At 35.4% G+C, this 17290-nt stretch overlaps 2 protein-coding genes across 2 annotated transcripts in view; both read left to right on the top strand.

The window, feature by feature from the left end:
* Nucleotides 1-17290, top strand: part of LOC133979436 (uncharacterized) — a 1726912-nt gene that overhangs the window by 1252736 nt on the left and 456886 nt on the right. The gene's annotated exons all lie outside the window — the stretch shown is intronic.
* LOC133978628 (serine/threonine-protein phosphatase 2A catalytic subunit beta isoform) lies at nucleotides 518-17220 on the top strand. Its single transcript, XM_062416917.1, has 8 exons — nucleotides 518-881; nucleotides 5544-5582; nucleotides 7838-8008; nucleotides 12227-12400; nucleotides 12511-12600; nucleotides 13332-13493; nucleotides 15001-15119; nucleotides 16236-17220. Exons 1-8 carry the CDS (start codon nucleotides 780-782, stop codon nucleotides 16306-16308), a joined length of 930 nt encoding a protein of 309 aa, XP_062272901.1. The 5' UTR covers nucleotides 518-779; the 3' UTR covers nucleotides 16309-17220.

Raw genomic sequence — 17290 nt, 5'->3', positions numbered from 1 at the left:
CACTTTGAGATTTGCTTCAAACGTAAAGTGCGTTACAAAAAAATAAAAATAAATATATATATATAGGTTTTTGTATATATTATTTATTCTTAATTAATTATGTGTTCATTTGTTTATGTATGAGCTACTATATACATGAATTTTCCCAATGGGGATAGATAGATAGATAGATAGATAGTATCTATCTATCTATCTATCTATCTATCTATCTATCTATCTATCTATCTATCTATCTATCTATCTATCTATCTATCTATCTATCTATCTATCTATCTATCTATCTATCTATCTATCTAATTGTGTCTGAAGGAGATCTTTAAGCAACAAAAGTAGACACGTTTTAACAGTTTAGTTAATCAGTTTTAGATTTGCGACCTCCCATATTTATCGTGCGACCTGTTAGTGGGCCCCGGGCCTTATGTTAATCTGCAGTTCACATTTCGTCCACTGTGGCGCAGCTGAAGTGCCCGGATGTTATTGAGGCTAACCCTTTTAGCATCTCGGCTAGCCGCTGCGACGCCGCTGCCTTCCGCCGCTACGCTCCGTCGCATCGGGGACTTTCAACCCTTCTCACTCCCCCCAGGGCCATACTAACCGACTTTAAACATCTGTAACTTAACTTCGGGTGATTCATAAGTTTATCATGATCGAAGTTGACTGATAGTGTGGTTGATTTTGAGGTGTAAATCGTAGTTTTTTGCAGCCGGTTTGGCGGGACCGGAGCACGGTGACTAAAGGCTAACTCAAGCTAGGCTAGGCTAAGAGAACAGCTAGCTGCAATGGAAGACAAATCCTTCACTAAAGAACTAGACCAATGGATCGAGCAGCTAAACGAGTGTAAGCAGCTATCGGAGAACCAAGTCAGGACACTCTGTGAGAAGGTAAGAAGCGTTGTTTAATGTTGAATTTCATTTAATTAATTAAACTCTTAAATCTTATATCTTGGCCTCGCTTTCATTTCAATGTGGGCCTAATTATTGCGCAAGCGGCTCCGTCTAATTCCTGGAACGGCGTAAAAAAATAAAAAAAAATACACAACTTTTCAAATAAAAGCATTATATACAGTCGACAGGTGTGTTAATTAAAGTCGTGTTTGTGTAATTTAAAGCAAGGATGAAACACGCTTTTATCACACAATCGTCGACTTACGACGGACGGGCCTTTTTTTCTTCCTTCATTCCAGCAAATAGTCGGAGCCTATTTTACCGTGAAATTAAATTAACCATATATGTGTTTATTAATGTGTGTTTTTTTTAAATTCTTTATATCTAATTGTAGGAGCTAGTTAATGATTGATGTGTGTTATGATTTCTGCACCGCGCCCTGTCTTCCATTTCCATTCCCTCTCCAGGTTATAAACGTCACCAGTAAACCAGTAAAGGATAAACTGGTTTGGTGACGTCATCGCAGACCTTCTTTTTTTTGTAATGTTGTCAAAACACGGTTTTTTTAATCGTCTTTGAAGTCTTTGGTTTCATTTCCGAGGAGCAGCGACAGGATGCAGGATTATATCTGTTCTCCTGAAGGAGGAAACAACCTGAAGAGATGATTTTAGCTCTTTAGTGTTTTAAAATTAATCAAATTAAACCTAAAAGGAGCAAATTGGTGCCAGATACTGATTCATTTTTACGCTCCGATTATCGTACTTATGAAAAAAATGGTGGCAAAAGCTTTTTAATCACGATAATCACCCAAGCTTGTTGAAATCTTCTATTTTTTTAGTGGTAAAATGTATTTAAATGACTTCACACCATCATCACCACAGTTCAGTTTCTTATTTAAACAAAAAAAATGCGATAAACGCTTTTTAATCACGATAATCATGTTAAAAATGTTTCCCAAAGTCCTTGATATACCCGATTATATTGACCCGGCAGGATTATATCTGCTCTGCTGAAGGGGGGGAAGGACAGAGGGGATGATTTTAGCTCTTAAATGTGTTAAATGAATCAAATTAAACCTCTCGGACGTGTTCAGATGAGCAAATTGTTGCTGTGATTATCGTAGGTATAGAAAAAAAATACGGTAAACACTTTTAAAATCACGATAAATCCCTGATATACCCGAATATATCCACCCGGCAGGATGCAGGATTATATCTGCTCTGCTGAACGGTGCAAAGGAAACAACATGAAGCATGATTTTTATTCTTTATATCTAACTATTGGAGCTAATTAGTGATTTATTGATTGATGTGTGTTATGATTTCTGCACCGCGCCCATGTCCTTATCGATCAACCCCAGCATGAACCAGTCCATGCTCCCAGGTTATAGACGTCACCAGTAAAGATTAAACTGGTTTGGTGGCTTTTTAAAAACAAATGTTGTCAAAACACAAGTTTTTTTTTTATCGCCACAGTCTCGTGTTTACATTTATGAGCAGCGACAGGATGCAGGATTATATCTGCTCTCCTGAAGAAGGAAAAGGAACATAAAGCATCATTTTTGCTCTTAATGTGTTAAATTAATCAAATTAAACCTCAGATGAGCACGTTGGTGCCAGCTACTGATGTTCCCTTATTAAATTCTCACGCTCCGATTATCGTACGTATGAAAATAAACGCTTTTTAATCACGATAATCATGTGAGAAATGTTTCCTAAAGTCCCGGATAGACCTGGATATACTGACCCAGACAGCAGGCGTTGATTATCTACCACTCTGATGGACTTTTAACATTTAATCACCTTTCTATTTTTATATAGTGTCAGTTTTATGGTTATAAAATGAAGTGAAAACATTAAGTTTCAGCTCTATAATTAAACCTGGAAGAACAGAAGCAACCAAACATTTTCTTTGGTTCATTAAGTGTTAAATGATGTTTCCAGGAGGTTTAAAAACACTAAAAAAAGTAAAAATAAAACCTGTGTTTCAGTCTTAGATTACATTTCTGAGGAGCGGCGGCAGGATGCAGGAAGTCTGCTCTGCTGGAGGTGGAAAGGAAAGAAAGGAGGGATGAATTTAACTCTTAGTGTGTCAAAATAATCAAATTAAACCTCTTGGAAATGTTCAGATGAGCAAATTCATGCTCTGATTTCCATAAGGTTAAAAATCGCTTCCTGAAATCACTTTTTTTAGTGCTAAATGAATTAAATGTTCTGTATGTTTCTGTTTCTTCACATTAAATCAAACTCTGTGAACTAAAGCAGCTTATTTAAAGTTTCAGACTCAAAGTTTTAACTCTTTAAATGAAGCTCAGTGTCTTTGTCTATAATATATAATAAGTATAAAACTCTGTCTTAGTTTTAAATGAACCGAACCAGCTGATGAACGAAGGCGTACGATCATCACAGTTAATGATACTCGACATGTTTCAACACGCAGTAAAATACCAACGCCTGTCACAGTCATTACGTTATTATCATTAATTATATTATTATTATTATTGGGAGTGACCGTTAGAAAGAGACAGGAAGTTATGACGAAGCTTAATAACTCCTGTCTTTATCATCATTAATGGGTTTTATTGATATAAATCAAACTTTAAACTGGGAAACTAGCTTTAAATTATAATCTGTGTTTTATTTAAACGTCTTAAATGTAACTATATTAATTAATTAAGTGGTTAAAATAATAATAGTGATAATACATTACATACATAATGCATTTCTTGTTTAAAAAGCACTTTTTAAACAAGAAATGCAGATTTAATGCAAAATAAAGGAGCTTAAAGCAAAGTTAAAAAAGAACTATTAATGCAAAATAAATTAAATTAAAGGTAAATATCTCTACAATCACCCCCCCATTATTATGCTATTATATTATCATTAGTGGTATAAAATGATCTTCTAATAACAATAATATCATTTATTGTCATTATTTGGTGGTGTAAGTATTTAAATGTAACTTGGTGAAGCTAGATTAATTAATTAAGTGGTTAAAATAATAATAATACATTTATTTAAATAGCTAAATATAAAGTGCTTCATGTTAAAAAGGAGCTTAAAGAAATGTTAAAAAAAGAACTATTAATATATATATAAATAAGATGTAAATTAAATTAAAGGTAAATATGTTACCAATCACACCCATTATTATGCTATTATATAATCATTATATCAGTGGTATAAAATGATCTTCTAATAACAATAATATCATTTATTGTCATTATTTCTGAGCCAATATATCGTCCAGTAACAGTAGTTATAGTGACAGGTGTAATTATAAAATGTAACATCTGTATCGGCTCTCGTGAACATCTGGAGACGGACACAGATGTTTATTAAAAAGTGTTTATCACTAATCATTAGAGCTCAAACTGATGCGATAGGACGACTGTTGGAAACATTAATAACATAATTAAATATAAGCTGCTGCAGGATTTAATGAATGTAAGAAGAATCTAAAAAAATGTTTATAGATCAAATAACCAGATTTATAAAAGTGTGTTTGACTCAAATACTCAAAAAACCTCATAAAGATCCAATATTTCCATAAAGTGATCACATTGATTGATCCGCCTGGTTAAATAGATCCGAATCAGCAACATTTTAAGTCACTTTTATGTCTATATTTTTTATATTTTCTATATTTTAAGGGGAATATTTCAGATTTCAGCTTCTTTAAATCTGATTATTTTCTATTTTCTTTAATTCTTTTTGACACTAAACTTGAGTTTTTGGACAATAAAACACATTTAAAGACGTCAGATTGAGCTTTAGGGAACATTTTAAACTAATATCTGACTTTATACACCAATAAATGAATCAGTCATGGAGGAAATAATCAGATTAATTGATCATATATAGAATATTGATCCAGACACACTGATCAGGTTCCTACTCTCATATAAAATCTTTATAAACTGGTTGCTAGGAGACACCTGAGGGTCTGTCCAGTTAACATAAACCAACTATGCTGTAACTAGTTTACTTCTCTACAGACTAATAATAAAGAAAGGCTGATGGTTTAAAGGCCATGCTAACAGTTTCCATAGGTTTCCAGTCTTTATGCTAAGCTAAGCTAACTGGCTTTATCCTCACATTGAACATCAGCGTGTCTTTAATCTCGTCTAACTCTCAGCAAGAAAGTAAATAATAGTTTTCTTTTTAAATATCGTTATAAACTGAATATCTTTTGGGTTTGTTTGGACTTTTTTAATAAACACAATGGAGATAAAGTTAAATCCATTGTGGTTAAAACATTTAGTTTCAGCTTCTATAATTAAACCTGGAAGATTAAAAGCAGCCGGACGTGTTTTAGTTTAGTAGTTTTTAGTTGAATTAGTGTTAAATTCAGTTTCCAGGAGGATTAAAAACACTGTTGAGCTTCAGATAACAAAATGTCCTGATGGTCAGAAAAACACAGATGAAAGGATTTATTGTTATTTTCCTTCATGGAGTCATTTTTAAAAAAAAAACTACGGTGTCCTGTGAGGTCAAACCGGCTCCAGATTTAACCCGAGGCTAAATGTAGAAGCCATGTGACCCGAGTTACACTTTTAATTTAAACCTCTCTGTGTCACATGATGATGTTTTTAAATGAAGATCAATTTAATTTAAATTAAATTAAAATGTGTTTTTATTTTTTTCTTCTTGTTTGCAGGCGAAGGAGATTCTGACCAAGGAGTCCAACGTCCAGGAGGTGAGACGCATTTATCATCTATTCATTTATTAATAATTATAATAAATACACAGGAGATAAACATGGTGGGAAAAGGACTTTATTTATATATTTAGCAGCTTTTATTCAGGTTAGTGTTTAAAGTGTTTCACAGCTGAAGATGTAAAGAAAAGGAATAAAAAAATAAATAAATAATAAGAGAAAAAACTGAGAAATATTCACAAGAGGAAATAAGGATGATGAAAAATATTTATGGCTATTAGAATAAATAAGTAAAATAAGAGAAGAGGATTTATTTTAAAAGAGTAAGAAACTTGGAAGAAAAGATACAAAAAGACAATAAAAGTAAATTAAAGATAGTTTAATAAACGAAAGACAGCGTAAAAGAAAAGGAATAAAAAACTAAAGAATAAATGTAAAAAAAGGAGAAAAAACTGAAATATATGTAAGATAAAATAAAGATGATAAATATGTTTAGAAAATTTAAATAAAATTAAATAAGAATAAAAAGTTAAAGTAAAAGAAACATTGATCAGTGTGATATGATGTTTGTTTTATTGATGATTGTGAGAAAAATGGTTCCTATTAATTTTGCTCCTAAAGCTAAAAATACCTTCTACTTACTTATCTATAGAGGTATTTATTTATTTATTTATAAGGAGATATAAACCTTTCATTCTCTACTTTGATAGATAGATGTAAACTTTATTGATCCCATCGGGGAAATTTAGGGTCCAGCAGCTTAATACACAAAGACATTAAAGAACAATATAATAAAACATTAAATACTAAAATAAGAACAACAAGGTCTGAGGATGAGGCTGTGTGATAAAGTGCAGAAATAAAATAAAAATAAAAATATAAAGTTCAATATACAATTTAAAGTGAATTTAGTTAAGACTTTTATTCTTTATGTGACGTTTAGATCTAAGCTGTTATTTACATGTGAGGAATGAAATCAGACTTAAAGTGAAGTTTAATAAAAACTAGATTAAAAGAGATTTAAGAGAGAAACAGACAAATAGAAGCAATAATAAGATAAAACTTATAGAAGATAATAAAATAAAGATTAATCATTTAGTAGAAACCAGCGAGCAGAGAATCAGGAAGTAAAGAAGTGAAATCAGTCAGAAACCAAACAAACAACTAAAGTAAACAAAGAACGTCTGAATGATGTTAAAATAATAAAGTAAATGTTAGAAAGGAGTTATTTAATTTAACACATTTACAACATTTAAACACCATAAAAGCAGTTTTTACAGGTTAAAGCAGCGTCTGCCTTTTTATTTAACTCTGTCGTCATCGAGTGTTTGTTCCTGTTTTTATCTTCAGTTCAGAGTTCAGAGTTCATCACGTTTACGGCTTCAAGCTTTAACGTTACGCCTCTAATAAAATAACTATAACTCTGAGCTTCTCTCACACTGAAGCTAACATTCAGATTTAAACGTGACTTTATTAAACGTTTCCTGAACTTTTTACTTCATGTTTAGTTTATTAAACTCAAAACACACAAGAAATAAAGTAAATGATCACGTCCTTATTTTCCTCCGTCTACTTTAGAAACAGTGAATAAACCAAAGAAAGTAACTTCTAACCCACAGTTTGAGTTTATTGTTGTTGATTAAAAGACTTTAAATAATAATAATAATAATATCTGATCATGAAACGTTAGTCTAAAGGTTCAGATTGGAGGTTTTTTTTTAGGTTTTATGAACAAAGACTGTAAAGAAAAACACATTTAGTATTTAAAAAACTATTAAACATTATATATTATAGTAAGTATAGTAATAGTAACAATGAATATAAAATATCAGACATTAACCTGCAGTTTAATATAAAAGCAAATCCTTAATCCGTGTTAATTTGTCCTGTGAGAGTTAAAGTGTCATGTTTATATATTAAGTTGTATTTAATGTTCTTATTATGATTGAGCTCTTCTTTTAAAGCACTTTACACTTTAATCTTTCATTTGCACTATGTCCTTTATGTTTAATCATTATTTTATGCTGCAACCTCTATTTTAGTCTAGTTTTTATTTTTTATTATTAGTGGAATTTTTTGTTTTTAATTGTATGTTTTAATGTTTCCATGTTTTTACTATTATTGGGTTTTATTTTTATTTCTGAAATTTAATGTTTTTATGTTTTTTGTTTCCATTTCTTACTGTTAAATGTTTGTTTTAAGCACATTGAGTTGCCATTGTGTATGAGATGCTCTCTATAAATAAAGCTGCCTTGCCTACTGAGCGTGTTGCTAACGGTTACCCTCCATCGTAGGTGCGATGCCCGGTGACGGTGTGCGGAGACGTCCACGGTCAGTTCCACGACCTGATGGAGCTGTTTAAGATCGGAGGAAAGTCTCCCGACACCAACTACCTGTTCATGGGAGACTACGTCGACAGAGGATACTACTCTGTGGAGACGGTCACGCTGCTCGTCACGCTAAAGGTAAACAACAACAACAACGCGGCCGTCGTCATGGTAACACGTTAACAGGAGCCAATCAGGGTCCAGTATAGAGTAAAGAAAGATAAAGCAGCTAAATGTATCAGTGATGACTGTTTATAAATATAACATTAACACGGTTGCACATTTAATAAATTATATACTAGATAACGTACGGTGGGTTAGGGTAATAACATTAATAATAATAATAATAATGCATTTTATTTAAAGCACAACATTGATGTGGAAGTTTGGGCAATTTTGCAAAGATAGATAAATAAATATGGATATGACTACATAGTGTAATAGTAACATGGGACAACTAAGCTCCAGTGTATTTATGTCTTTCTGTTCAGTTATTTAACTACTTCATGCATACTGTGTTATAATTTAAACTGATTAAAATGACACGATACCCAGCTGCAGTTAGCATTGGGTTTCCTCCTGTTGTTAATGCTCCTGTTATAGATCTGCAGGATGAGTTAAATCACTATTATCTGTCCAACTGTATGTGTGACTGATAATAAAGCAGCTTTATTGTCATTATATTGAGGCTCAGACAACAATATAATGAAGTTTAGATGGCAATATCTGAGCGTTAAGAACGTTTAAGACAATTAAAAAGTAATTTAAGACATAAATAAAACATTAATAATCTATAAGAGCATTAAAGTGCCATTTTAAAAGGTTCACTTTGTGTCATATCATCTGCTCAAAACTAAAATCTATTGAACTCATTAACATTTTTACGTCAATCTTTAGCACTTGTATGAGCTATGTAATGCACAGACAGACCATCAGATTGTTCTATGGTTGCTATAGATACAGGTTGTTCTATGGTTGCTATAGATACAGGTTGTGTTATGGTTGCTATAGATACAGGTTGTTCTATGGTTGCTATAGATACAGGTTGTTCTATGGTTGCTATAGATACAGGTTGTTCTATGGTTGCTATAGATGCAGGTTGTTCTATGGTTGCTATAGATACAGGTTGTTCTTTGGTTGCTATAGATACAGGTTGTTCTATGGTTGCTATAGATACAGGTTGTTCTATGGTTGCTATGGATACAGGTTGTTCTATGGTTGCTATAGATACAGGTTGTTCTATGGTTGCTATAGATACAGGTTGTTCTATGGTTGCTATAGATACAGGTTGTTCTATGGTTGCTATAGATACAGGTTGTTCTATGGTTGCTATAGATACAGGTTGTTCTATGGTTGCTATAGATACAGGTTGTTCTATGGTTGCTGAACAGAATGAGTCTCTTAACATGTTTTTATAAAAATAAGTTTAGAACAAATGAGGTGTGAATGAGTCTGTAAAACATCACATTTAGGATTAATGAAACAATACATCCATGTTTTATGTCGTCATGGCAACAAAGAGTAAGGAAAAGCAAAGTCTGAAATCAATAATTATCTGTAACATTTAGCTTTAACCCTTTACATGCTGCTCATATTCACTATATCCTCCTTATATCTCTATACATAACAGAGCAGAGAGATTATATTCTTCAGTTTTTATGCTTTTTGTTGAAGGAGAAAAACATTTACAATCACATTATATATTAGTCCAACGTTACATAACTTCAATTAATTATAATAAGTGTGAATAAACAGTATTTTTGTAAGGTTCTGTGGATAAATATGAGTCAAACACTCAACAAAAATGCATATTAGCTGCATAAAAATGTTGAATTATTTAAATTGTTGTATATTCTGGGTCACATTAAGATAAGTCATCACATTTCTGGCTCAATTGACATTTTTTAAGGTGTTTTTTTCCCTTCTTTTAAATGTAAAACTGGGTCAAATTAAACCCTGAACAGTATGTAAGGGTTCAGGTTTAACTCTCCATGTCTGCGTCTGACTCTAACTTTTTAACTCTTAAGTGAAGAACAAACAGAGGACTGATTATTGTTAACTTCCTGCGGGGCTTTTCCCTCTAAAGTCATGTGAGACTGAGGAAGAGAAATACCTGCAAGATCACATGATTCACTTCATATCAGCTCATGTTTGCTTCCTGTTTTAAACTTCTCTTCAAACTCTTTAATTCTTCTTTTCTTACACACACACACACACACACACACACACTGGTCATGAGTATTGAGGCTTCAGGCCAGCTGACATTTTATTGTTGTTCCTGGTAAATCAGATAAAAACCTGTTTATCAGCTCCGAGTCGCTCTATAAATACTCCCCACGTCACCTCTGGACTCACATAAAAAAAAGAGAGAAATGCTTCATCAGCTTCTGAGGAAACGAAGGAAAAACACTTTGAGTTTAACTACGATAATAAAGAAGTAACTCAGAATATAAAGAAACATGAGACCAAAACAAACTTTAACCTTTGTGTCGTCCTGCCGGGTCAAATTACCCCGTCTGTTTTGACTGTTCCTTCTTTCCTTCCTTCCTTCCTTCCTTCCTTCCTTCCTTCCTTCCTTCTCTCTTTCCTTCCTTCTTTCTCTCTTTCCCTCCTCCCTTCCTTCTATCCTTCCTCCACCCCCCTTCTTTCCTTCCCGCTTTCCTCCCTTCCTTCTTTCCTTCCTCCCTCCCTCCTTCTTTCCTTCCTTTCCTCCCTCCCTCCTTCTCCTTCTTTCCTTCCTCTTTCTTTCCTCCCTTCCTTCTTTCCTTCCTCCATCCCCCTTCTCTTTCTTTCCTTCCTCTCTCTTTCCTCCCTTCCTTCTTTCCTTCCCTTTTTCCTTCCTTCCTTTCCTCCCTCCTTCTCTTTCTTTCCTTCCTCTCTTTCCTTCCTTCCTTTCCTTCTTTCCTTCCGTCCTTCTTTGACTCGAGGACAACAGGAGGGTTAAATTAATGAAGAAAAGAACTAACAGAGAAAAACCTCAAAATTAAACACACGGAGTCGATCTGTGACTTGAATCCTTTTACTTCAGTTTTATCTGAGGTGAAACTTTCTGTCCCTCGGTTATATCCTCGAGTGCTGAAGGTTTCACTAAAGCTCTGATACATACTAATAATAACAATAATAATAATAATAAACTGTATTTATAGAGCATGTTCAAAGTGCTTTACAAGGCAGCAGAAAGATAAAACTGCACCATAAAAACAGGATATAGATGAAAGCTATTGATTCATTGACTGCCAGTAAACAGGAAGTTCTGCTGTCGTCACTCTGCAGGCCGACCAGCATCGAGTCCGTCAGCTGATCCGATCGCTGCCTCTCATCTAATCAATGATTATGATCCACTAGGAGCGTCGCAGCGCTTTGAGTCTACAGCCGGTCTATTTTTGACGGGAGCCGTTTCTAAATGTGCAACCAGACAGGAAGTCAGGACACAGCATCAGCATAAAGCTTCTGGTGACCTTTCAAAATAAAACAACCAATGCAGCAACTACTGACCTAAATCATCTACATGTGTTAACAAAAACAGGCTGTTTTAGTTGTGCTTCTATTACAGTAATTACGGTAGCTTCAAGGCTCTAGTGGAGAGATTATGCATATATTGGTTCCCAATCCGACCATTTTTTGTGTATTATTTTTTCATTATTAAGGCAAAAGAACTAAATTTATGTCCATGGACATTATAATGAAAAGGCTAAAGGCTTAATATTAGTTTGCATCCAGCGTGCTGCGTGGACTTCATCACATCTGCTGCACCGCTGCTACAATTATGAAATGCTAAGTTTATTATCTGTGACTGACTCATAAAAGTCATATTTTACTAATCTGCATTATATAAACTAACGAAATTAGTTAACGTCATTTGGAGACTTCTAAATCATTAAACTAAGTCTTACTGTTACTGGAGTAAAGAGTTGAATCAGGACGTCTGCTTTTACACCAGTATCTAGTACTGCATACTACACAGGCAGGACTCAGAAGAACACGCTGCACTTTTTTTTTTTGCGCTTGTTGTGTTAATTGATCGGCTGTGTTGTGTTTTACCGGCTCACAGCACGCCAACACACACCTGTGCATGTTTTATGAGAGTAAACTGTCCGCAATGTGTCGGAGGCAACTGTGCTTGAGTACGGTACGGTTGGGATAATGTGAGCGGGGGACGGCGGGGGAGGGGGGAGGGGGGACATCCTTCAGCACGGTACGGAACAACTGGCCCTAGTGTGAGGGCGCCCTAAGAGAAAGAAAACAACTTCAGATTGGTCTCTTTTGTTGTCATGGCGATTTCTGACTATTATCTGACAGTTAAATAATAATAATAGTAATCAGTAGTTAATAACGTTATGATGATCTGTGCCTCAGGTCCGTTTCCAGGAGCGGATCACCATCCTTCGGGGGAACCACGAGTCGCGGCAGATCACGCAGGTCTACGGCTTCTACGACGAGTGTCTGAGGAAGTACGGCAACGCCAACGTCTGGAAGTACTTCACAGACCTGTTCGACTATCTGCCGCTCACCGCGCTGGTCGACGGACAGGTGGGAGCGCCCGGCCTCATCATCATCGTCTTCATCCTCTCAGTGGTGTTATTATGGGATGTCAGAGTAATGAGTGTGTGTGTGTGTGTGTGTGTGTGTGTGTGTTGCAGATCTTCTGTCTCCACGGTGGATTGTCTCCCTCCATAGATACTCTGGATCACATACGAGCTCTGGACCGTCTGCAAGAAGTCCCACATGAGGTACACACACATTACACACTAGATACACACATGAGGTACACACACATGTTACACACTAGATACACACATGAGGTACACACACATGTATTACACACTATATACACACATGAGGTACACACACACATTACACACACACATTACACACTATATACACTACACACATTATACACACTATATACACACTATATACACACACATTACACACATATATATATTATACACATTATACACACATGTATTACACACTATATACACACATTATACACTACACACATTATAAACACACATATATACACACACATGTTACACACTATATATATTATACACAAATTACACACACATATACACACACTCTACACACATATATACACACACTATATACACACATTATATACACATTACATACACACATACACACACACACACACATTACACACTATATACACACATTATACACACACATATATATATATATACACTTACACACATTATATACACACATTCCTCATGTTCATACTAACTATTTAAAGATATTTTATAGTCTATGAACATGTTTATAAAAATGTGTTTATAAGTTAACGTGAAGCTTCAGCCAGAAAGATAAAGATGGAAGATTTCTGTCAGTCGGCTGAAGCTTCACATCAACCTTTAATCAGAATGTGTGTTTAGTCCATCACACTGTATAAATGTTATAATAAAGCTCTAACCCCCCCCCCCCCCTCCCTCCTCAGGGCCCCATGTGTGACCTGCTGTGGTCCGACCCCGATGACCGTGGTGGGTGGGGCATTTCTCCCCGAGGTGCAGGATACACCTTCGGACAGGACATCTCCGAAACCTTCAACCACGCCAACGGCCTCACTCTGGTGTCCCGCGCCCATCAGCTCGTCATGGAGGTAACAGCACCTGCAGGGGAAGGAGGGGGGGGGGGGGGGGGAGTATCTTTATAAACTGGTTGCTAGGAGACACCTGAGGGTCTGTCCAGTTAACATAAACCAACTATGCTGTAGCTAGTTTACTTCTCTACAGACTGTAATAATAAAGACAGGCTGACGGTTTAAAGGCCATGCTAACAGTTTCCATAGGTTTCCAGTCTTTATGCTAAGCTAAGCTAACTGGCTTTATCCTCACATTGAGCATCAGCGTGGTTTTAATCTCGTCTAACTCAGCAAGAAAGTAAATAAAATGATTAAAGCTGCTAATATCAGTCTGTTAATCAATTATTAAATTAATACTGAACGGCTTTGATCATTGATTAAATAATTACATCTATTTTTAAAGGCAGAAACATCCAAATTCTCCTTTTTCGAGAGAATAATAATCAGATTAATCATTAATATAAATAATTCAGACACATCGTAGCTTTAAGAATTAAACTAATCTATTATTTATTTATTTTAATCTTTATTTTGTTTTCTATTATTAAATATTATTGATTATAAAGCTTTGAGTATAAAACTGTGTTAAAGCTGAAATGATGTCAGCTGGTCAACTTTTGTTTTAAGTGTATTTTTATCCAGTTGGCTCTTTAACACACACACACACACACACACACACACACACACACACACACACACACAGTCCCCAAAAAAACCCCTCTCTTAGTGGTGTCTCCATGGCAACAGCTGCAGTGCTCCTCCATGCACCAGTTTCTCTCCCACTGTGTGACCCTCAGATTTTAAACAGCATATTTTCTTCATTCTTTAATAAGTTTAACCTTCGTGTCAAAATGACCCCGTCTATTTTGACTGTTCCTTCTTTCCTTCTCTCTTTTTCCTCCCTTCCTTCTTTCCTTCCTTCCTTCTTTCATATGTCCTTCTTTCCTTCCTTCTTTCCTTCCTCCATCCCCCTTTCTTCCTTCCTTCCTTTCCTTCCTCCCTTCTTTCTTCTGTCCTTCTTTCCTCTTTCCTTTCCTCCTTTCCTCCCTCCTTTCCTTCCTCCCTTTTTTCTTCTGTCCTTCTTTCCTCTTTCCTTTCCTCCCTCTTTCCTTTCCTCCCTTCCTCCCTCCTGTCCTTCCTTCCTTCCCTCCTTCCTCCCTCCCTCCTTACCTTCCTCCCTCCCTCCTTTCCTTCCTGCCTTCCTCCCTCCTTCCTTCCTCCCTCCCTCCCTCCTTCCTCCCTCCCTTCCTTCCTCCCTCCCTCCCTTCTTCCTCCCTCCCTTCCTTCCTTCCTCCCTCCTGTCCTTCCTTCCCTCCTTCCTCCATCCTTTCCTTCCTTCCTTCCTCCCTCCTTTCCTTGCTCCCTCCTTTCCTTCCTTCCTTGACTCGAGGACAACAGAAGGGTTAATCAGCTTTTAACTTGTATTCATCATGTGATTCAGAGCCTGACATCATGCATCTGTAATGAGTGTGTTTCCTGTATTAACTGTGTGTGCGTGTGTGTGTCTCTGTGTGTGTGTGTGTAGGGTTATAACTGGGGCCATGATAAGAACGTGGTGACCATCTTCAGTGCTCCAAACTACTGCTACCGCTGTGGAAACCAGGCAGCCATCATGGAACTGGACGACACCCTTAAATACTCTTTGTAAGTATAAACAATGATCGATAGTAAGGCTGCGTGTGTGGAAATAAGTTATTAACATATTAACTGTAAAGATGTTTATGTTGACTAATGCTGTCAAAGAGTTTATACGTAAGTTAAGATAGAAGAGTCGACTGTATTTAATCCTCTCTGCTCATAATTAGTCGAATCATCATCATCAGTCATTAATAATAAATTAATCCTTAATGAAGCTTTCAGAGAGCTTTAGTTTTTACACTTTTTGTTGATGAAGATAAATCATCAACTTTGAGGCTTTGAGGTGTTTTTTCTTTAATATTAAAAAATGAAATGAGACCCTGAACAGAAACATTAAGGGTTAAAAGCTTCTGAAATCATCGTTAATGAACCTTTTCTTCTGCCTCCACTCGTCATCATGTGACCCAGAATATATTATATATATATATTCTGGGTCACCTGAGGATGAATCATCATATTTCTGGCTATAAGAGGAAAGTTTTAAGGTGTTTTTTCTTCTCTTAAATGGCTTAAAGGAGTCAGATTAAACCCTGAACAGTAACATAAAGGGTTAAAAGCTTCTGAAACCTTTTTTTCTGCCTCCACTCATCATCATGTGACTCAAAATGAACAAAGAAAGTGTTCTTGTTGAGTGTCTTACTCATATTTATTCACATTTTATATAATCTACTGACATTGTTACGTTCTCCTGTGTTAACCAACGTTGGAGCGATATGTTAGACACTCAGCTGCACAAAAACATTTTTATAAAGCTGAAATATTTCATTTTGTATCTTCTGGGTCACATCAGGATGAATCATCAAATATATGACTATAAGAGGAAAGAGAGAGACAAAGTTTTCTTGAGTTTTTTAAGTAAATGAGTCAAAAACTCAACAAAACTGTGTCACAGCTGCACAAAAACATTTTCAGAAAGTTGAAATATTTGAATTGTTGTATATTCAGCATCACATGAGGATGAATACTTGAATTTTAGGCTATAAGAGGAAAGTTTTAAGGTGTTTTTCTTTCTCTTAAATGTCTAAAAGGAGTCAAATTAAACCCTGAACAGTTTATATTAAGTGTATAAAGCTTCTTAAATCATCACTAATGAACCTCTTCTTCTCTCTTCTTCCTCCTCAGCCTTCAGTTCGATCCCGCCCCGCGCCGCGGCGAGCCCCACGTGACCAGACGCACTCCTGACTACTTCCTGTGAATGTTCAAAATAAAAGCCATCCCTGTTCAAAAAAAAGAAAAAAAAAAATCATCCACGAAGCTCCAACACAACCCTCCTCTTCCTCTCTTCTTCTTCTTCTTCTTCTTCTTCTTCTTCCCCCTCTTCTCCTCCACACCCCCCCTGCCCCCTCGCCCCCCCCTCCTCCTTCCTGTTCATTTTGGATGGAAAGATATTAACAATAATAATAAAAACACTGTACAAGGGAGATAAATAGAAACACATGACAAAGAAATTGGCTGATTTAAGAATATTTTAAAGGATTAAAAAGAGAAACTTAAAAAAGGAGCGGCCCCCTCTACAGTCGTGTTTTCAGTATGCTGTCATTAATGAGAAGAAAAAAAAAACACGTACACTTACGATCTGTTTCTTTCTTTCTTTCTTTTTTTTTCTCTCTTTTTTTTGTTTATTACATGTTTGAAAACGAGATAATAAAACTACCAACGTGGACCAAATGTGCCATATTCTGATCCTTTTACAACATGTACGACGCGCTAAACGCTTCTTCTTCTTCTACTTCTTTATTTTTTGTGTTTTTTTTTTTTTTTTTTTTAGACCAGCACTATATATATATAACACTTCCTACTTGATGACATCACCAAACCAAAACCAACCAATCACAACACATCTCATTCATGGCATAAAATGTGCTTTTTTTTTTTTTTTTGCTTTTTTTTTTTTCCTGTTGCAAGATTTTAATTTTAAACAAAAAAAAAAGAAGATTACAAAAAATTAAATAAAAATTTAAAAAAAAAAGAGGTAAAAGCAGGTTTGCAGGTTGTGTGCTTCAGCGTAGTCGAGCTGTCTGCAGCCGCTCGTCATCTCAGAAACTATTTACTGTAATTTCAATAAAGACGACAGACGTATAAAATAAAATGTCCTATTGACAAACTACGGGGACGAGTCAGTGTCCTTTCTTTCTTTCATCCCTTCTTTACTTCTTTATTTCTTCCATCTACTTTCT

Source organism: Scomber scombrus, chromosome 4, assembly GCF_963691925.1.
Source record: "Scomber scombrus chromosome 4, fScoSco1.1, whole genome shotgun sequence".
Lineage (NCBI taxonomy): Eukaryota > Metazoa > Chordata > Actinopteri > Scombriformes > Scombridae > Scomber > Scomber scombrus.
This window is presented reverse-complemented; position numbering and strand designations above follow the sequence as displayed.